General features: G+C 58.8%; 2 protein-coding genes across 6 annotated transcripts in view; both read left to right on the top strand.

Moving 5' to 3' along the window:
- Window positions 1-3,664, top strand: part of LOC140654041 (diacylglycerol kinase beta-like) — a 29,141-nt gene extending 25,477 nt beyond the window's left edge. For both annotated transcript variants that reach the window (XM_072866970.1, XM_072866969.1), the window contains one exon: window positions 416-3,664. In XM_072866970.1, coding sequence (XP_072723071.1) covers window positions 416-502 — 87 coding nt within the window. In that variant the 3' untranslated portion in view covers window positions 503-3,664. The remainder of the gene's footprint in view (window positions 1-415) is intronic.
- Window positions 3,665-5,778: 2,114 nt separating this feature from the next.
- Window positions 5,779-19,300, top strand: ETV5 (ETS variant transcription factor 5). 4 transcript variants are annotated; one of them, XM_072867827.1, is made up of 13 exons: window positions 5,779-5,946; window positions 6,430-6,566; window positions 6,681-6,768; window positions 6,918-6,965; window positions 7,069-7,119; window positions 12,337-12,466; window positions 12,613-12,864; window positions 14,276-14,535; window positions 15,290-15,349; window positions 15,805-15,873; window positions 16,245-16,414; window positions 17,242-17,343; window positions 17,523-19,300. In XM_072867827.1, exons 2-13 carry the CDS (start codon window positions 6,522-6,524, stop codon window positions 17,742-17,744), a joined length of 1,497 nt encoding a protein of 498 aa, XP_072723928.1. In that variant the 5' UTR covers window positions 5,779-5,946; window positions 6,430-6,521; the 3' UTR covers window positions 17,745-19,300. The 4 variants fall into 4 exon arrangements, with proteins under 4 accessions (XP_072723928.1, XP_072723929.1, XP_072723930.1 ...); XM_072867828.1 differs by lacking the exon at window positions 15,290-15,349; XM_072867829.1 differs by lacking the exon at window positions 15,805-15,873.
- Window positions 19,301-19,652: the final 352 nt, after the last annotated feature.

Below are 19,652 nucleotides of genomic sequence, written 5' to 3'. Positions count from 1 at the left end.
GGCCACCTGTGACTTTTGTGTGTGCCCATGCCAGCCCTGAGCTCATGGAAAACCATTGCAGGAGCCGTGGGGACAGGGACACGCTTGTCCCCTGCCAGGCAGGTTGGCACAGCAGCATGTCTTCCCGGGGGGGCTGCAGTGGCGTCCCCCATGATCCAGCAGGCAGCTTGCCTAGAGGATAATCCTCTGCCTGTCCCAGCACTGCCTGGACGTGGTTCTGGAGCTGTTATTCCTGTGCACCAAAGCATTTAACAACCCGACTGGGGGGCAGCAGCGGCTCCTCGCCCCAGTGCTGGGTGCTGAGGTGCTCCCGGCTTGCTCGGGTCACTCCCTGGGGTCCCTGGGCTGGGGGATGCCCAGGGGGACTCAGAGCCTGAGAGCCCCTTACTGAGCTGGGTTCTTCACTTCTTTTTAGGTCAAAATTACACATAAAAGCCAAGTGCCGATGCTGCTGGGCCCCCCTCAGAAGAGCAGCTTCTTTTTCCTGAAGAGGAAAAACTGAACTCAAGATTAAGCAGCGTGCAAGGAGCCACAGCCCAGAGGCACCTGGCGTCCTGGACACCCACTCTCTGCAGGGGTCCCCAAATCCCTGCTCTGTGGCAGAGAGAGAAAACACCCCCCAAGCCCAGTGGGGATGATTCGTCCTGGGAAGATGTTGGAGGCTCCTTCCCCACTACCACAAGCATCTTCTCCAGCCGGGATGGAAGCAGTGGGCGAAGGCAGGCCAACATGCAAGGAGCATGTTCGCCAGAGCAGTGCTAGGACTGGGTTTTTTTCCCTTTATTTAAATACTACCCCCCTGCCCGCCCCAGCAGAGCTGCAAATGAACATGATCCCAAGAAAACGCCAAGCTTCACTTATTTATTTTTAATCCTCTTGAAGAACACTCGATGTTTTGCTGCACTGGCTTTCTGTCCACCAACCCTTGCACATTGGAGAAGTTATTTATTTTCTTAGCCTAGAGGAGATGGTCTTTGCCATGCCTTCAGCTAGCACTTCTGGGATGGGTTTTAAGCCTTCACTGCTGGCCATGGGAGCTGCAAGGCGCAGGATGGGCTGGGGACAGACGGTGCCTCAGCCATGGGTACAAGTGTGGGGTTTTGATGTGGAAACAGCAAAAAAGGGATTTTGGGAGGAGCTGCCAACCCTGGGAAACCCCCACACCCCAGCTCTGGGCTTCGTGTTCATATTTATATATTTATTTAGCAAACTTTGGGGGTGTTTGAGGGTCACCTTTTTATGAGCCCAGGTTGGACATGAACACCACCTCCCTTCTCTGCTGGCTGTCCCCCTGGCTGTGCCCATGGCACCTCCTTCCACATAGACTATCCTCTCTTCTAAAGCCTGCAGCCTCTGCCAGGGGCTGGGGACTCTGGGGACAGACATCTAGAAGCTCTTCTCGCTTGGAAGTGTCCCACCCACCTTTTTACATGTCTCCCCATGTGCTTCGCCAGGCCTGTGCTCTCCTGGCAGTCTCTGGTGCTGCCTCCGATGGTCCTGGATGGCTGCAGGGAGTGGGGGGAGCTGCTGCACCTCGGTTCCCACACGGCCAGGTCTCCCCCCAACCCACCCCAAAGCTTCACAGATGCCGCTGCCAGCCTCTTGCCTGCACGGGCACCCGCTGCTTGTTGCGCGGCCGCTCCTTTTCTCCTCGCCCAGCTGGCTGCCAGAGCCCAGCCAGGATGCACAGGCAGGTTTTGGTGGCATCACCCATGTGTCCCCCACCAGGCACGTGGGGACAAACCGTGGGACACAGCTTCTCTCCAGGATGTGACAGGGACCAGAAAACGGACAAATGCATGGAGGAGGTGGTGGTCTGGATGTGTGCCCCACTTCACGGCGCTCCCAGGAGCTGGGAGTTGGCAGGATCGGCCCACAGAAAGGGCTGTTGGTTGCTTCTGGAAGCACCTGCTGCCTCCTGCGGTGGCCCTGCGTCGGGGAATGCCCAGCTCCCAAATCAGCTCCCACTCCCAGGCAGCTCCCTCAGGTCTGGCAGAGGCCCCTGTGCTGCTGTGAGCAAGCTGGGAGTGGCGTGTGCCCCGTGGATGTTGCTGCAGGCAGGAAAACCACTGCTTGTCCCTGCTATGCCCCTGCCACAGGGCAGGGAACCCTGGCTGGGACAAGCCACCCTGTCCTCCCTGGTGACTCAGTGCCTGGTCCCTCCTCATGCTGCAGGTCCCCATTCAATAGCATCATCCTGGCTATGCAAAGGGTGCTGCCTTTATTATGTTTCAGCGTGAACAGTGAGCTGAAAGGGAGCTGTTTGTCACCCTCCCCAGGCCGGGACAGTGCTGTCATGCGCCTGTTCAAGCTTTAGCTCCCCCATATCTGACAGCAGCTGTAGGGCCCTGCTGCCATGGGAGGAGGCAGCGGCACCCCAGGGGAGCCTCCAGGCCAGGAGTCCCACTCAGCCAGGGCGAAAGGAGGAGGCTCCGGTGGGCTGCCATGGCTCCCTTTCCTCCTGCCCTCAGCACCAGCACTGGGCAGGGCGAAGGCGAGCTGGGGGGCAGGTGCTCACTACAATGTGACGCTCAGGGACACACTTGCAGGAGAGCGCCAGCTTGCCAGCAGCCGAGAAGCCATGATGGAGGGGGCCCTGCACTGCAGACTGAGCAAGAGCCAGCATAGGCCCAGCTGGCAGGCGCAGAGGTCACTGCAGCTTGCCGGAGCCATGACCTGCGTACATGGGCACGCTCCACCCGTGGTGCGTAAATCCACCCTCCTCCTCCTTGTCACCTGGGGTGGCCATTAATGAGTAGCCAGGTGAAAGCATATGGGAGCTAGGCCAGATAAACCCTGGGTCCCACAAACCAGCAGCCTCCATTTCCCTAGCCCCTCCCTGATGGCAGCTGTGCCTCACAGCCCCTGCTCTTGGGGAGGGTGAAAGAAAAAAACTTCCACCATCTCCAGAGCTTTGCCGGCAGATGTGGTGATGGATTTGATCCATGGGATGACAACACATGAGCTCAGCAGCGTTTATAGCAGGAGGTTTGGCTCCATTTCCCTGCCCACTCAAACAAGCAAGGGTTTTATCCCAGGGCTCCAATTAGAAAGTGCCTTTATGGAATCAGCAATGTTTTTCACTGCAGACCTGCTCCTTGCACCTGTTCACAGTTTGCTGGGCCCCAAGCAAAGAGCAGCACTCCTCTCTCTCTGCTGTGGTTTGCTGTCGGTGGTGGCGGAGCCAGAGGAAGCAAGTGGGCACCATGCCCATGCCCACACCCACGGGTCTAGCAGCGTGCCGGGGGCAAGGAGCACTCGTTTGAGCTCAAAGTCAGGGGGGAGCACTCAAACCAATGTCCTGCAGGGTATGGGGAGCCCAGGGCCACCACCCTGGGCCAGCAGGATGATGACACGCCAGCGCTGGTCTGCCAAGAGTGACAGGCTCTGATAGAGACATCCCCTTCTGACAATCAGTGAGACAGACCCTACCACCTCCCCCACGGGATGCAGCTTCAATCCACTCCCGCCGTGCCAAAGCCATGGTTCAACGGGCCTGGCAGCTAATGATCTCCTTAGTCCAATGGTGCAAAGGTCTCCAGCCCAGGAGGGGACCCACAGGGGCTGGGTCCTCTCCTGGGCTGGAACCCCATTCCCGTGGGAGCCCCAGCCCAGCACCAGCCCCATCCTCCCGCTGTGTGCATAACCGTGGTTGCCTGCATGGAAATGGCGTCTGTAGCATAGCGCGTGTTGCCATGTACACCTGGACTGCTCTGGGCTTGCCTCAAATAAAGTTGGTGATGAAATAGCTGGTCCTGGGGTGTGCTGGGGTTCCCCAATTCCTGGCCAGGTGCAGGATCCCCACCCTGGGGGACTCCAACAGGAGGTGCCTGATTCAGGGTGCCAGGGCCGAAGGGGCATTCTCAGCAGCAGCACGATGGAACAGCACCTGGCAGGAGCTGCAACCAAATTTGGAGCCTGCAATTTTTTTTTTTTTTTTTTTTTTCCCGAGCAGGTTCTAAATTTAGCAGGTGCTGGTCGCCATCGCCCCTCCTAGCCCTGGCTCTCCAGGGGCTTAAGCTCTTCCCAAGGCACCCCTGCAGCCGTCCACCTGCCTGCCCCACAGCTGTGCTCAGCCCCCATTGCACTGTGTGGCAGCAAGAGGCACCAGGGGTGCTGAGCAGCCCCTGGCCAGTGCGGGGCCACAGCTGCCTTGGATCGCTGGTTGTGCCCAGCTCTGTGATGACCCGGCTCGTCCCCAGCAGCCCGCCTTGCTCCCTGGCCCAGTTTTTGCCACCTGCCTGCCTGTGTGTCATCTGCTAATTTTACTAGTGGTGATTTAATCCTGGTTGCCTTTGTGTGGAGGTGAAATGAGAGCGCCAGCGTCTGCAGAGCCCCTCAGGAGCATTCCCCGGGCAGCAAGGACACCCAGTGCCCTCTGTGTGCTCCCTGCATGCAGGCACCCAGCAGGCGTTGTATTGTGGCAGCTCCCCCCATTTCACCCAGGACACAATGGGAGACAAGATACCTGCCATTACAAGCGTCAACCCTGGGGGATGATGGTGGCCCTGGAGGACTCTGGAAGCTCATCAGTACCCAAACAGCGACACAGAAATTCCCACCAGCAGCCCAGAGACATGCTGGGCAGGTCTCCCAGGTCACTGGCAAGCCCATGACCTGAGCCTGAGGATTTCAAAATGGTAAGGACAACCCTGCACCAACAGGCTTCCTAATCCCTGGGCATCTTCCCAGGATCCAAGCAGAAGGCTCTTCTCCTTCCCAAGCTGAGAAGAGCAATATTTAACTGAGCACTATCCCTTGTTTTTCCCTTCTCCAGCAATAATTTCCCAGTCTCACTCTACAACAACATGTGGCCTCCACACAGTTCATTTATCTTGTGCAACCTGCTGCATCCTCCATGAGTGGCCACTGGTGAGTCTCCATGGCGGGTCTCACCACCTCCAGTAACAGATGGGGAAACTGAGGCACTTGGCAGACCAATGCCAGGGTGGGGGGCCTGGCAGGCCCCCAGCAGCGTGGCTCTGTCCTAAACTCATTCCCAATCCTCAGCCATTTGCAGTCCTGCAAGGGCTTGTGTCCATGAACCCACCCAGGGGGGATCCATGGCCAGGGCAGCCCCAAAGCCCCTGCAAGTGGGAACCATTTTCCTTATGGCCTCCTCCAAAGAGCCATTCACAAAGGCAAACCCACCTCCAGGGTGCCTGCAGGGGAAAGGCTGCCAAAGCCGGCACTCAGGCATGGGTTAGCCCCAGGCTCGCAGGGGGACCTGTGTGACACCACCCTGCTGGTGCGAAACCACCTCCCGAGAAAGCAGAGGGGACCCCATGGCGTGCACACAGTGGACCCCATAGCGTGCGAGGCCTGAGGTCCATCCTGTCTGCAGAGCTTGCTGTGCGGCAGGTTCTTGGGCACGGCGTGGAGGGAGCAGGTCCTGCCCCCGATCCGGATCCGGATCCGGCCTCCCGGGCTGTCCCATCAACCCCTCAAGACCGACCGTAAGATCCCTAGCCCCACTCCTGGAGAAGGCCGCGGCCCCTTTAAATCCCGCGCTGCCCCAGCCCCACCCGACAGCCTCTTCCCCCTTCTATTTTTTTATGAATGAAAAACGTTCTCGGCGGAGCCATGCAAATAACGCCGCGCCCATTGGCTGCCACCGCCCCCTCCCACCCAGCCGGCCTCAATGGTGCTCGGCGGAGCGGCGCGCGGGCGGGCACGCAGCGGCACTGCAGCCAATCAGACCGCGCGGGAGGCCCAGCGGCGGCGCCCCATTGGCCGGCGTGGAGAGTAAACAAGCGGCGCGGCGCGGGGCGGGGCGTGGCGTGGCGGAGGCCGCTGGTTCGGGGGCTGCGGGCCGGCGCAGAGCGGCAGCGCGGTGCCCAGGCGCGGAGCGGCGCGGCGCCGCTTTCCCCGGCGCATTCCCTGGCCCCCGGCTCCGGCTCGGCTCGGCCCGCCCCGCTCCGGCTGAGCTCGCGGCGCCCCGGCCGGGTACGCGGGGCCTGGCGGCGCGGGGCAGTGCGGCCCTGGGCGGGGGCGGTGCTTATGAATGGCGCGGGCCGCGCGGTGTGAATGGCGGGGGGCGCGCGCGAGCGCGCGCGGGGGAGGGGGGGCGGAGTTTATCAATGGGGCGCGCGGAGCGGCGTGGGAACGTGCCTGGCTGCGGCGCGGCCCTGCAGCGCCGAGCACCGGCAGGGGCGGAGGGAGGCGGCGGGACGCGGCCGCTGGGCGAGCGGAGGCAAAGTGAAGCGGCCCTGCCTGCCTGCTGGTCTCCCTCCTCCCGCTCCCACGGCGCATGATGTCACGGCCGTTTCTATAGAAATTGGGTGACATCACGAACCGGGGGGCTGCGACCCGCCACGGCAGGAGCGGGCCGGCTCCCCGGGGACGCGCGGCGTATCCGCACCGAGCCAGCCCCGGGGGCGGCAGGGGCCAGGGCCTGATCCTGACCCCCCCTTCCCTTCCACCCCCCAGCCGCGCATCCGCCGGAGCCCGGGCAGGACTCCCCTTCCCGGGCTGGCGTCGATGCTGAGCAGGCTAGGGGCACTGCCCGTCTCCCCCGCACCATGGACGGCTTCTACGACCAGCAGGTTCCCTTCATGGGCCCTGGGGTAAGTTTGCCCTGTGCCCCCTCCCTGCTCCCTGTTGGGCCACCCCATCCTTGGGGACATACTGTCCTTGGAGGCTGCCACCCTTCCGAACCGCTCCCGCCCTGGTCGTTGCAGAAGTCCTGCGCAGAGGAGGGCCGAGGCCGGCCGGGGTCCGATAGGAAAAGGAAATTTTTGGAGACCGACCTGGCCCATGACTCGGAAGGTAGGCAGGGCTGGCCCGGGCAGCCATGGCCTCGCTGCGGCCCCGTGAGACCGCTGTCCTCGTGTTTGTCGGTTTAGAAATAATCCTGCGAATAATGGCAATTTTATTTATTCTTCTGTGGAGCGCATAAGCCTTTCACTCTGTTCCAGAGCTCTTCCAGGATCTCAGCCAGCTCCAAGAGGCCTGGCTAGCTGAAGGCAAGTCTCTACCTCTGCCTTTTGCCATGTAAAATCTCTCCATGAGCATTTTTTTGAGAACCAAAAATGCCATAAACCCACTTTTTTGTTGTTGTTTTTTTAGCTCAGGTCCCTGATGATGAACAATTTGTCCCAGATTTCCAGTCTGACAACTGTAAGTGATTGTTCTGGCTTTTTGTTCTCCACGGGGGAAATGTTTGGGTGCCTCGTGCTGGGTTTGGAGCTGCTTCCTTGGGAAAGCAGTTGTTGCTGGGGCTGAAACCGTGAAATCATGGACTTTTGGGAGAAAGCATGTGTGGTTTGGGTTCATCAAGATGAAACTTGCAATGTCTTGTCTTCTGGAAATGGGGAAAATTATAGCCAAATACATGGAAATAGCTCTAACTGATCTCTGGGCTCCCCTGAGACTTGCTGCTTGTTCATAGTAATGTTGATTTGCTTATAAATGCTCCTTTTCCTTTTCAAGTGGATGCGAGGCTCGTGCTGGGCTCCTTGGTTAGCCACAATCTCTGCAGTTTCTGGAGCTTTTTACAGTCCTGGCCCAGCACTGTTGGCAAGAGTGGACCTGAGCGGTGAAACTTGAGCCACTTTAAGCAGCGTTAATTGCTGGCAAGCAAGCGTGTTTAAAACGAGGCCAGTGAAAATGCAGTCCCTCTTGAATTGCATAAGAGAGAGAGATAGTTGCTTCTGAGCTGCAGTTTGTTGCTGGAATGGTTAGCAGTGAGGGCAGAGGCTGGTTAATGGTGTGTGGTGCTTGCGTGTGTCTCGGGTGCTGGCTCTCCTGGCGTTGAAGGCTCGGTTGGAGGGGAAGGGTGGGGATTGGGACATTTTGAGTTGTTACCTGGCAAACAGAAGTAGTAGCTTGGTGTTGGTGGCTGGGTTTTGCTGCTGAGCCAGATAGCTACAGAACTTAAAGGAAATCAAATTTAGCCTGCAGTCGAACAGATTTTTCATTCCAGCTTTGTCACAGCATGCAGCAAGGGTATCTTCTCCTACAGTAAATGCATGTTAATTATTGCTCTTTGATTACTTCTGAGTGGGAAGCTTGCCATTAAACTGTTCCAGACAGCCCAAGTTTCAGATGCGCTTTTTTCCCCTTGTCTCCCCTGAGATAAAAGGCGAGCCCAGAGTCAGAAACACAACTGGCTGTTGACATCCTAGTGCAGCCCAGCAGCTCTTGCTTGGAGCAGTAGAAACTGCAGCATGCGTGGGAGGGTGGCTCTTAGAGCTGAAGCTGTTTCCAGTGCCTTTTGGCAGTCTCTTGTTTCCTTGTAACCTGAAGAGCTCAGAGAGAAGAGACAAACTTTTCTGGGTGATGCGGTCGGGGGGTGGGTGGGGGGAGCATTTGGTCAAGACTCTTAAAATGTTCTCCTGACCTGCTCGGCCTCTACAGACCCGGCATTGAAATTACTTTGTCATTTGAAAGGAGATCTCACTGCGTGACTCCCCGCTATAATAACCTTCCTTAACTTTCCTGGGGAGAGAAAGCAAAGGTTTCCCTCACTGTCATGCAGAGGGCTGTGCTGGACACGGGGGGCTCAGACCAGAGTGGAGGGGGACGGGGAGTCCGGCTCTTCCATACCAGCTCTGGAGAGCATTTAAAGATGAGAGTCTCTAGCTTACAGCTTTCTGGCCCCATCTTCTCATTTCACTCCAGTTTTGAACCATGTGTGGTGTGGGAAGCTTCCCTCCTGCACCCAGGGTTCACTAGCGGGGATGTGCTCCTTTCCGTGCTGGGGGTCACGTTGGGTTTCTGTGCCCTTTAGCTCCAGGGTGAAGGTAAATACTTCCCTAGTCCATGCGCATGTTTGCAGGTATGTGTTGGACTTGGTTCCTGCAGTTGTGTAGCTCTGTGTCTTTTTCCTGAGGAAGCTGCTGCTCTCTTATCCTGAGCAAACCGGCTCCATCTCCTGCTTCATGGCCCTAGTATTCCCAGGGCCAAGGTTCCTTGGCACAGCAGCAAAAAGGGACAAACCAGGCTCAGTTTTGACCCCATTGCTGTGGGGAACACCACCACGTGTGCTGTGTCGAGTCTCGGAGATGCTCCGAACCGCAGCATCGTTCTCGCCTTGCTAAAAAACCCTTATCGCACAGCAACTGCCTCCAGCTTGGCTGCTGCCCGCTCATGGTTCCTGATTTTGTAGCCGAGGTCCCTGGCAGACAAGGGCTTAAAGTTGGGGTTTGGCAGCAAAGTGCTGTAACGTGCCGGAGGGCTGCAGGGAGGAAATCCCACCATAGGGATGGGGAAAGCAGGGCTCCTCTGAATAAGGGATGTGTTGTTCTCAGTGCCCTGGGCCGAGCAGCAAGAGGCCGGATTTGGTGCTTATAAGCTACTGGGAGAAGTAGCTTCCCGGGAGAAGATTCTCCTGGGAAGGCGAGGAGGCCGTGGGCAACTCCTGCAGAACTCACTGTGCTGGCTATTGTGCTGCATCCCTAGCTGGGTGTAGGTGTGGGCTTGGTCCGCACAGCGGCACGGTCCCGGGGAGAAGCGTATATGTACAATGTTATATCTCGATAGGTTGTTTAAATAACGGGGGTTATGGGGTCGTGTTGGGGAGATCAAGCACCACAAGAGGATTTGTCTTTTGCAGGGGTTTGCTCCCAGGGGACTTGTGGCCCCCTGTGCGGGCGGTGTGTGGCTAAAGCCCTGGGCAGGCCACAGAGTGGGGTTTCTTATGCACTGAAATGAAAGCAGGAGGCTTGTTTCTGAGGAAGGATTGTTTAAACAAAGGAAAGCAGGAGCCTGGCTTCTATTTCTGGCTCCTCTCCTGGCGTGACCTTGGGTGCGTCCTGTAATGCTGGGGGATGGAGGGGCAGGTGTGGAGCTCGGCTCCCAGGTGACGGCTTGAGCGGGTGCCAAGGTCCGCAGCCAGTGGCCAGGCTGGAAATGGTGGTTTGGTTGCCTTCTCCATGGCTTGGGCAGCGGGTGCCACTAGCAAAGGCAGTGTTCTCTAGGCTCAGCCTCTTAGAGGTCCCATCATGCTGATGATTGGGAACAACCTGCCCTGTCCCCCACCAAGGGATTCACTGGCAATTCAAGGCCCCGAATGGCTTTGGGGTATCACCTTTCCCACAGGAGACCTCTTGGCTGAAGGTTGACTTTTGGGGCATCTCCAGCTTGGCTGGTGGTACAGCACTGGGGGGGGAGGGAGGGGTATGCCTGGGCCCCCCCCATCTTCCCCTCCTGGTTGTGCTGCCTTAATGGTAGGGCACAGTAGCAGTACGCATGGCTGGTTCCCTTGCCCAGCCTCCCTGGGGTCTGTCCATCCCGAGGGGCTAAAGCAGCCCAGAGACGAGCTGTCAGGCACCCACAGGTGCTCTCATTGCTCCCATGGCTCAGTCCTGGCACTGGTGTGCTGAGGCGTGTTCCCCGGCCCCACCTATAGTTAAGCTGCTCCCTCTGCCTATTTTTATCTATATATTTTTTTTAGCTTTTAATTATAGTGACAAGCTCAGGACCGGAAAGGTTAAAAGTGCTTGCACACCCAATGTGCCTTTGAGGCGTTGGACGCTGGGGCAGGCATCCCCTTCCCCGGGAACACTTCCTGCTGCCTTCCCCACTCCCTGCCTGGCCGCTTGCCGCCGGGGACCCAAAACCAGCTCCTTCCCCCCCCCCCCCCCCCCCCCCAAGAGCTGCACCACCGGCCTCGGTGCCCTCCTTGGCTCCTGCCACCAGGCACTCCAGCCTCGCCACCCCGGCTGGCCATGAGCTTGGCAGCAAGAGGGCGTCTTGCCAGGCAGCGCCGGCCGGCCCTGCGGTGTTTGTGTAAGGAATCCAAACGTTGCACAAAGTCCGGGCTTGGCCAGCTGGTCTCTGTTAGGATCTTAAGGCTCGCTTCCCTTTTCTTGAATGGCAGTACTAAGCTCTGGGGAAATTTTTCTTTTCTTCCCCCCCGCCCCAGCGCCGCCCTCCCCGGCCACATGAATGGAGCGCTCCAAATTGTTTGTGAATGGAGGGTGGTGCCCGCTCAGAGACTTTTTTTTTTCAATGAATAACCAGACCCCATTGTACGGCTGGCGGAAAAACAACCCGGTCCAACAACACAGAGCCTGTTAGGGAGAAACATGCCTGCGATAGGCAGCTGGAGTCCTTCCAAAACCAGTTCCCCTTTGCTTTTCCATGGCTCGCGGGGCGCCCAGGCTCTGCCGCCACTGTGCTGGCCCCCCGTTAAGGCTCAAAATGCTGAGAGCGGCAAAACCTCTCTGGGTGGGGAAGGAGGAGGGAGATAAATCCGGCTTGGGAGCGGGTGGAAGGCGTGTGGAGGGCTATGCTGGCTCAGTTCTGGGCTTCGTGTTTCAAATGCTCCTCGGGAGGTTTTATGCCCTTGGTACCAGCTGTGCTGGGCCGTTGTGGAGGGTGTGTAGAGGGGGGAGTCAGCAGCTCTTTAAAGGTTTTGACAAATTAGGGGAGCAGCTAATTACCTGGCAAGCTGTGAACAGTTGTCCTGGAGCTATTTGCTCTTCTCTGCCTTAGCCGGGCTGTGTTTAGACTTTGCATGAAGCTAATACTCCACTTCCGATTAGTCTTGGCTCTCCTCTGCAGGCACTATTTAGGTAAAGATCTCTGAGGTGCTTTCCCTTTCCTAGAGTGCCTGCTTTTAGAAATTAATTAGGTTAAGCATATATTACTTGGTTTAAAATTATATATAGTGATTTGGCTTGCGGGGCTGGGAAGGGTTTGGGTTTAATGGGACGTTTGCCACTTGAACTGATACAACTGTGGGACCCTGGGACTGGGTCCCCTTGGAGCACCTTGGCTGGGGGAAGGTAGCTTGCTGACTCTCTGGCCAGCTAATTGGGAGCTGGGTATGCCCTGGCAATGGCAAGTGGGTTGCTGCATCCTGCTTACAAGTTCTTGGAGCTCCAAGGCTGTCAAGCCCCCTTGTTTCCCACCCCACGGCTCAGAGAGGCAGCCACTGCCTGCGGTGCCCAGGCTCGTCTCTTCTTGCTGAGGGACTTTTGGCCCAGCCTGGGCACATGTCTCATCTGTGGCTGTTGTTGAGCTGCCTGACCCCTCTGTCACAGCCCTTGCTCAGCCCTCTCTCACCCTGTGCTGTTCCCCTCTTGGATCCCAGTGGAGAACGATTCCCCCTCTGTGAGCGATGTCCTGTGCCAGAGGGACTGTCCCAGCCCTGGGAGCTCTGCCCTCCCCTGCAGAAGTCAGCCCTGCCACCCTGGCTTGGTCCACCAGCATGTCAGGGTCTGGTGGGGCATCACCCTGCCGTGGTTTGGTTGCCTGATGCTGCTGGGGGGTCAATTCGGCCCCTGATTCCCAAGCAAAGGTCACCCAAGAGGATGTTCCGCAGGGGTGATGTCCCCCATCACATTCTCCCACACGAGTGAGCCTGTATCTTCCTCTTTCTCATTGCAGTGGTCCTGCATGCCCCACCTCCGGCAAAGATCAAGCGTGAGCTGCACAGCCCTTCCTCAGAGCTGTCATCCTGCAGCCACGAGCAGGCTCTCTGTGCTGGTTATGGGGACAAGTGCCTCTACAACTGCTGGTAGGTAGTGGGGGGGTGGCCGCTGCCTGCAGACCCCTCGGGTCGCAGCATGGGGACTAGTCTTGCTTGTCAGCCCCTGCCGGGCGGAGGGCGGAGGTGTTCTCGTTAGCATTGCCGTCAGTCACCAGCCCCTCTCCCCTCCACAGTGCCTATGACAGGAAGCCCCCTGCCGGGTTCAAGCCATTAACGCCACCCGCCACGCCGGTTTCTCCTGCACACCAGGGATCGGCCCTGCCGCTGCCAGCCCCAGCCGTGCAGGCAGCTGCCCATGGGGCAGCCCCAGCCCCACGCCCACTGCAGGAGCAGAGGCAGCAGACCTTCGCCATGCCGCGGCCACCTCATCCACCCATGCACATGCCAAAGATGATGTCTGAAAACCAATACCCTGCAGAGCACAGGTAAGGCTTCCCCCGCCCAAGCGAATGCTGATGTCTTGTGGGTGTTTAGGGGGGCTTTGGCCCTCGTGGGATGGATCGGTGACCTCAAAGTGTGGGGAGGGAAGAGGGATGCCCGTCCCCTTGCTGCAGTCGCAGACCGTGGGCCAGACATTGATGCCTGGGGGCCTGTGAAAGCCATTGCAGCAAAACTTGCTGCTTCCCACTGGGATCTTGCAGCTCTTTCTCCCCCGAGGTAGCTCCCTGCAAAGGGGACCTGCTCCTCCCAGCCCCAGGCATGCTGGGCAGACACTTCACCTCCCCCATCAGTAGGTGGCATGGCGCAGGTCACAGTTGACCTCCAGCTTTGCTTGTGGCCTCCTGGATGCCCTTTGCTGCGGTGACAGCTGCCGTGTCACCAGCAGTGGGGTGTCCCCTTCAGGCATGGGGCTGGATGTGGCAGCCTGGCAAAGGCCATGCAGCGGGGCCATGGAAACCCTCGGGACGCACCTGCAGCGAGTGAGCATCCCTCCCTGGCGAAGTGGGGCTCGGCTCTGGGCGACCTTTGAGCTATGCAGGGGGCTGGCCGCAACCCCCATGCCAGCATGGGGCTTGGGTTTCACTCAGGAAGGGCAGAGGGACATGGCTCGGAAATGGAGTAATCCCAGCCTGGCAGCTGGGAGGGCTCCGGTTACAAAGCCAAATGGTGCATGGCCGGTGGAGAGGAGCCGGGTACGGAGATCACCTTTCAAGGTGCCGGAGGGTGAGGGGATGCAGCAGCACCCCCTCGAGATGCTCCCTTATCCACCACAGCCAGGAGAGACTGTGCTGGGGCTCGAGCTGGTGGCGGCGGCACCCTGAAGCCGAAAATAGTGCTCCCTGCTGCCGAGTTCAAAGTTTAATCCCAGCCGCGCAAGCGGATTAGTGGCCAGCTGGGGCTGTGGGGCTGCAGAGTGGATTTGGCTTTGTGTAAGTGCCCACCTGGGTGCAGCATCCCCTGGGCCCTGTGGCTCTGCCCCCCACCCCAGGGGGGAGATTTTACTGTTGTGGGGTGGGTTTTTTTGTTTCCCTTTCCCACTCTTACCCAGACATCCCTGCTGCAGCTCAGGGCTGCCATCATCATGCAGTGCTTCATAGTGATGGCTCACGCGCTGTCCTGCTCCCCTAGTGGGGCGTCCCCAGTGCTTGGAGGGGGACAGGGCTCCCCAGCGCTCTGCCATGTCCCCACAGGACGAACCATCGTGGTGGCTGTGCTCCTGAGGAAGTGTCCCAGACTGCTGTGGGTGGGACACAGCGCCACCCAAACCACCCCAGGAGCACCCCGGGCTGAGGGCACCGAGCCAGCATGGGGTCCCAGTCTGGGGTGGGAGCCAGCGGTGTGCCAGCACGGCTGACCCTGCCACCTCTCGGTAACACCATGTCCCTCTCCTGCCAGGTTTCAGAGGCAGCTGTCGGAGCCTTGCCACCCCTTCCCGCCACAGCCTGGGGTCCCAGGGGACAGCCGCCCCATCTACCACCGGCAGCTGTCAGAGCCCCTTGGCCCAGCTGCCTCCCACCCCCCTCAGGGATTCAAGCAGGAGTTCCATGACCCGCTCTACGAGCATGGTGGCCCCGGCCTGCCCGGCCCCCCTGGCCACAGCTTCCAGGCCCCCATGGGCATCAAGCAGGAGCCCCAGGACTACTGCATCGACTCAGGTGGGTGTGAGTTGGGAGGGGCAGCGGGGTGCCAGTGCTCAGGGGAGTGCAGGTTACACCAGTGGCACCCAGGGGAGCAAAGCCATCTCTGCCATCTGCGGCTCACGGGCAGCAGCGCAGTGGGCTCAGGGTTGAATCTCGGGCAGTGGGTGCCGCATCACCCCAGGGCTCCTGCGGTGCCAGGCTGCTGCTCTGCCTGGTAGATGATCTCTTCCCCCTGCCTTTCCTTTCCAAAGTGGGGGGGATAGAGCAGCCATTCACCAGATGCCGTGTGGCATAGTCTGTGCCATAGTCATGAGCTGGGGTGCCCTGCGGCACCTGGCGGGTCCCCCTGCAGCCCTGGCCTGGGGCTAGCTGTGACTTCTGGCTGCTGGACCCCACCAGCATCACGGAAAAATCCTCTAATCGCCTTAGGACCTAAAAATACGCCGACCTCAGGATGGAGGGTGGCATGGCTGAGCAGATGGCAGGGGAGGCGTGGCAATGCCTCTCTTCCCATGGGGCCCGAATAAGGTGGTGAAAACCTGAGCTGACTTAGACCTTGCTCCCAGCACTCATTCCAGTGCCCCCCACCCATAAATTGTACTGGTTTTCCCCCAAAGCTGGGGGTGGGTGCAGTGGCCCAGGGTGCACTGGGGGGAGAGATGCCCAGGCTTGGCTGCAGGACATGCCTGGGGGGGGGGAAGATGCTGCTGAGCGCTTGGTGGGACCCACGGGATGTACGTCCTTAATGCCACCTTCATCTGCCCCGCAGAAGTGCCTAACTGCCAGTCCTCGTACCTGCGGGGGGGCGTCTTCCCCAGCAGCCATGACGGTGAGTGTGCCCCTGGCCTCCTCCCAGTCATGGGCATCCCCGGTGTGTCATGTCCTGTCCCTCCCTTGGGGCAGGCAGACCTCCCTTCATGGCTGGCAGAGCTGCCAGGCACCCCAAAAACGCCTGCAAGAGCACCATGGTGCCTGTGAGAGCCTGCATGCGAGCAGCACCGGCACTGCCACTAAAAATAGGGCCTGTGCCGTGCAGTGGCCGGCCCCTGCGAGTGTGCTATGAGAGGACGGCAGTGCCTCACAGTGTAATCCGGGATAACGTGCCCGCTGTAGCTGCTAAGAGGGTTTTGGTTCCCCCAGCTCCCTGGGGTGAGGGGGGGATGGAACTGTTCCCAGCACTGGGGGATGGGGTCTTAGTGCTGGATTGGGCCAAGCCAGGGTTTTTTTGGGGTCTGGCCAGGGTGGTGGGGGCCCCTGTGCTCACCAAGGGTCTCTTCCCCCTAGGATTTTCGTATGAAAAGGACACACGATTGTATTTTGATGACACGTGTGTGGTACCGGAGAGGCTAGAGGGTAAGAATTCGGCCCCAGAGGAGGGCTGGGGAGTGACCAGGGCTCATGGAGGGAGATTTGGGGCCAGGCTCTGCAGCAGCCAGATTTTAAGACCAAGCGGTGCTGGCACGGTGCTCTTGAGAGCTGCTGAGCATCATCCCACGTGGCTGCTCAGCATGACCACCGTGCCCTGTCCCTGCCACCCACCCTTGCCTGCCTGCAGTGCCATTCCCAGCAGCTCTCCCCTTTCCAACCCTGTGGCCTGATCCTGCACAGAGTGTCCTGGCACAGGGGTGAGCCCAATGTCGCTGTACGTGTCCCCTGCTGGGTGGCACAGCCCGGGAGAGGGGCAGAGCTGGGGTGTTTAACCATCCGTGTCTCTGTGTGGGCAGGTAAAGTGAAGCAGGAGCCCACCCTGTACCGTGAGGGCCCTCCCTACCAGCGGCGTGGGTCCCTGCAGCTCTGGCAGTTCCTGGTCACCCTCCTGGATGACCCCGCCAATGCCCACTTCATCGCCTGGACTGGCCGGGGCATGGAGTTCAAGCTGATCGAGCCGGAGGAGGTACGGAGGGGTCCTGCCACAGTGCCTGGTGTGCTGGAGCTGGGGCTGCACCCCAGAGGCAGCTGCAAGGAAGAGCCTGGGGAGAGGGGGGTGTGCGCGGATCCTTTCCATGCATCACAGCAGTTCACGCTCACACTTGAAGTGTCTTAGTCTCCAGGCCGCTTTCGAGGGTGAGAGGGAAAAGCCAGCCACCCGTCTGCTAAGCAGCCGTAGAAATTTGCCTTTAATCTCCTCTGCTGCCTCTTGGCATGGCACACACTCTGCTCCCAGAGCCACCAGCCGCAGTGGTATTGCCTCTGTGCCAAGCCTCGGGTGTCACTCATTGCTCAGCCATGGCTCCCTCCCTCCCAAACTGCTCCACTGCTTTGCCCTGAGTCCCTGGCGGCAGCTCCATGCCAGCACAGGGTTGTGCTGGAGCTGTGCGGCTCTGCAGGAGGGTGACACAGAGGAAGAAGCTGTTTGGGCAGTAATTGAAAGCAGCTGTAGCACCAAGCTGTGCATTGTGGGTAATTACCCATAATATCTCTTATGCAGTGCATGGAAATTGTGGGGTTTTGAAGCAGCTTTTTTGGCAGGCTCCCCTAATCAAGTCTTTTGATTTGGCCCCTGGTTTGGCAGTGGTGGCGTTGCGGCAGCCAGCACTTGGAGCTGGAACATTTATCACAGCAGGCGGGGAACTTCTCCGAGACCATGGTGATGCTTTTGCCCCTGGCTGCTCCAGCTCCCAGAAACAAGCCCCTACCCCGCATTTCAGTTGTGACTTCCTTCAAGGACTGATGTCCAAGCCCTGGCTGGAGCCTTCACGGCTGCTGCCTTTCTCCCCCCAGGTAGCGCGGCGCTGGGGCATCCAGAAGAACCGGCCAGCCATGAACTACGACAAGCTCAGCCGTTCCCTGCGCTACTACTATGAGAAGGGCATCATGCAGAAGGCGAGTGACCCCGCTGCCACGGGGGTGGGTGGAGAGTGTGACCATCCCCCATTGTCACCCCAGCATCCTGTGGCACAGCAGGAGGGGGGCTAGGTCCAGTGTTGGTCATGCTGTGCTTGTTATTCCCCAGGGGGGGAAGGTGCAGGGCACCTCTCATGCCCTCCTCCTCCTCCTCACAGGTGGCTGGTGAGCGGTACGTCTATAAGTTCGTCTGTGACCCCGATGCCCTCTTTTCCATGGCCTATCCCGACAATCAGCGCCCCTTCCTGAAGACAGAGCCCGACTGCCCAGTGCCCGAGGAGGAGACTGTGCCGCTGACACACTTCGAGGACAGCCCAGCGTACCTCCTGGAGATGGATCCCTGCAGCAGCCTTCCCTACGCGGAGGGCTTCGCTTACTGACTCAGCCAGCTGGCAGAGCCACAAGCACTAGCGCATCCACTCTGGGCAAATATGGTTTTCTAAAGAATATTTTTTGCTGTTCATAAGGAGGAAAAAAAAATCACAAACCGCACGTGTGCACACAAATTGGAGGAATCTAAAATGCCCCGTGTGTGTCACCACCAAATTCCCACCCTTACTGTCCAAGGGCTAGTGCATAGGACTGCCCGTGGCTGGCAACTCCTGCCAAGCTTTGGTGCGATGTTTTTGGGCAACGGGAGCTAAAGACACAGTCTCTGACCCAGGCCCCATTCCTCGCCAGCAGTGCGAGGGCTGATGGCTCCAGCAGCGCCCTGGGACTGGGCTGAGCTGGCGTGGCCATCTGGTGAATTGTCATGACAATCTGCTTTGCATCGAGCGCAATCTGCGTAGCTGCCTTGTGTGGTGGAAAGGGCTTCGATTTGCACAGAGGAGGGATGCGGGGGGGCCGCCTGGGCCAGCACCCCGGGTCTGATGTGCGCAGCATCCTACCCCAACCCTGAGGAGCCTTCTGCTTTCCTGAACTGACCCTCCCTGCCCCACCCTTGTGATATCTCCTGATAATAACAGTTTCCCAGCCCCTCCCCCCCCGGGTCCTCTCCATGCCCCTCTCACTCCTCCTCCCCAGCTCCAGCTGCGTGCCATGGGTTGCATTTCAGGGGAGGAGACGGTGACACTATCTTCCTCCCTCCCTCTTTTTTTTGTTTGTTTTGATGTTTTAGGGTGGGGGGAAGGTTTCTAAACTGATTTTTGTAGATTTTTTTTTTTGTATTTTAAGGCAAAGCTATTTTTTGCAGCCTGGCTGCTGTTCCCGGAGCCCCTGGGGACAGCCCCCCCCAGCTTTTCCGGTGGCACGCTTGCAGGGGGAGCCCTCAGTGCCTGCAGCTTGCTGGGATGGCTGCCGAAGTATCTGGTCCACTCCATTTCACTGCTCGAGTCCTCTTTCCCAGGGGAGCCAGAGCTGAGCCCCTGTGCTGGCTCAGCTGCACTCCCCCTGCCCCCTACTCGGCATGGCCTCAGAGCTGGGCTGTAAGGCTGCAGTGGGCAGGGATGGTGGGGTCCCCCACCCTGCTTCCCAGGTACCCCACTTCCCTCCAGCTCCCCCCTCCCTGCTGCACCTCCTACCACTCCACCACTCATATATCCATACCTGCCTATCCCCCCACCCCCACCGGCTACATGTTTTTGTTGTAAATGCTGTATAGGAATTTTTTTTTCTTCCTTAGTTAGCTTTGGTTGGATTTTTTTTTGACTGATTCATTCTTTTTTGGGGAAGTATGAAGATTAACTCTGGGTAGACTTGGTTGCTCTCCCCGCTGGGTCTGCAGTGGCCTGTACCCATGGGGAACATTTGGTTGTGGGAATCCCACCTTGGGCACAGGGTTTTCAGCATTTGCTTGGTGTGGTAGGTCTACAGTGCAGAAGGGGTTAATCTGAGGACTGATTTGAAATAATCTTTACTCAAGCAGGGCTATGTATCTCCTGCAAAGCTGCATTACATTCTGTACTGTGTACAATAAAGGATCTTGCTTTCTGTTCCTCCCTAGCTGCCTGGGCCCCTGCTTTGTCTATGCCAGGGGATACTGCCTGGGCTGGGAGGGAGCCTCTGGATGTGCTTGTGGGGGCAGAAGCCTGTTGCTTAGGGCATGCAGGGCCATGTGTCCTTCTGAGGTGGGAGTCCAGGTCACTAGCGTAGGGCTGCCCTCTCCCGGGCTGCCCTCTCCCTGGCCCCCCTGCTTTCTTCCCAGTCCTAGGGCTGTTGCTCCTGGGTCTGGATGCTGCCATGGCTTTCACAAAGCCATGTCCAGCAAGAGGATCAATTTGAAATGGGGGTGGCTTCTCCCCAGTGAGGTACAGTTTAATGTTGCCTCTTCCCAGGGGTTTCTCAGC

This window comes from Ciconia boyciana, chromosome 7 (assembly GCF_034638445.1).
Source record: "Ciconia boyciana chromosome 7, ASM3463844v1, whole genome shotgun sequence".
In the NCBI taxonomy this organism is placed as follows: Eukaryota; Metazoa; Chordata; class Aves; order Ciconiiformes; family Ciconiidae; genus Ciconia; species Ciconia boyciana.
Note: the sequence above shows the minus strand (reverse complement) of the source record. Positions and strands in the feature narration are given on the sequence as shown.

Bases quoted from the DNA above. Each gene is read 5' to 3' on its own strand.
- ETV5 (XM_072867827.1), top strand. From the start codon at position 6,522: ATGGACGGCTTCTACGACCAGCAGGTTCCCTTCATGGGCCCTGGG. The intron at 6,769-6,917 runs GTAGGCAGGGCT...ACTCTGTTCCAG, and splicing joins CCTGGCCCATGACTCGGAAG to AGCTCTTCCAGGATCTCAGC. The intron at 7,120-12,336 runs GTAAGTGATTGT...TTCTCATTGCAG, and splicing joins AGATTTCCAGTCTGACAACT to TGGTCCTGCATGCCCCACCT.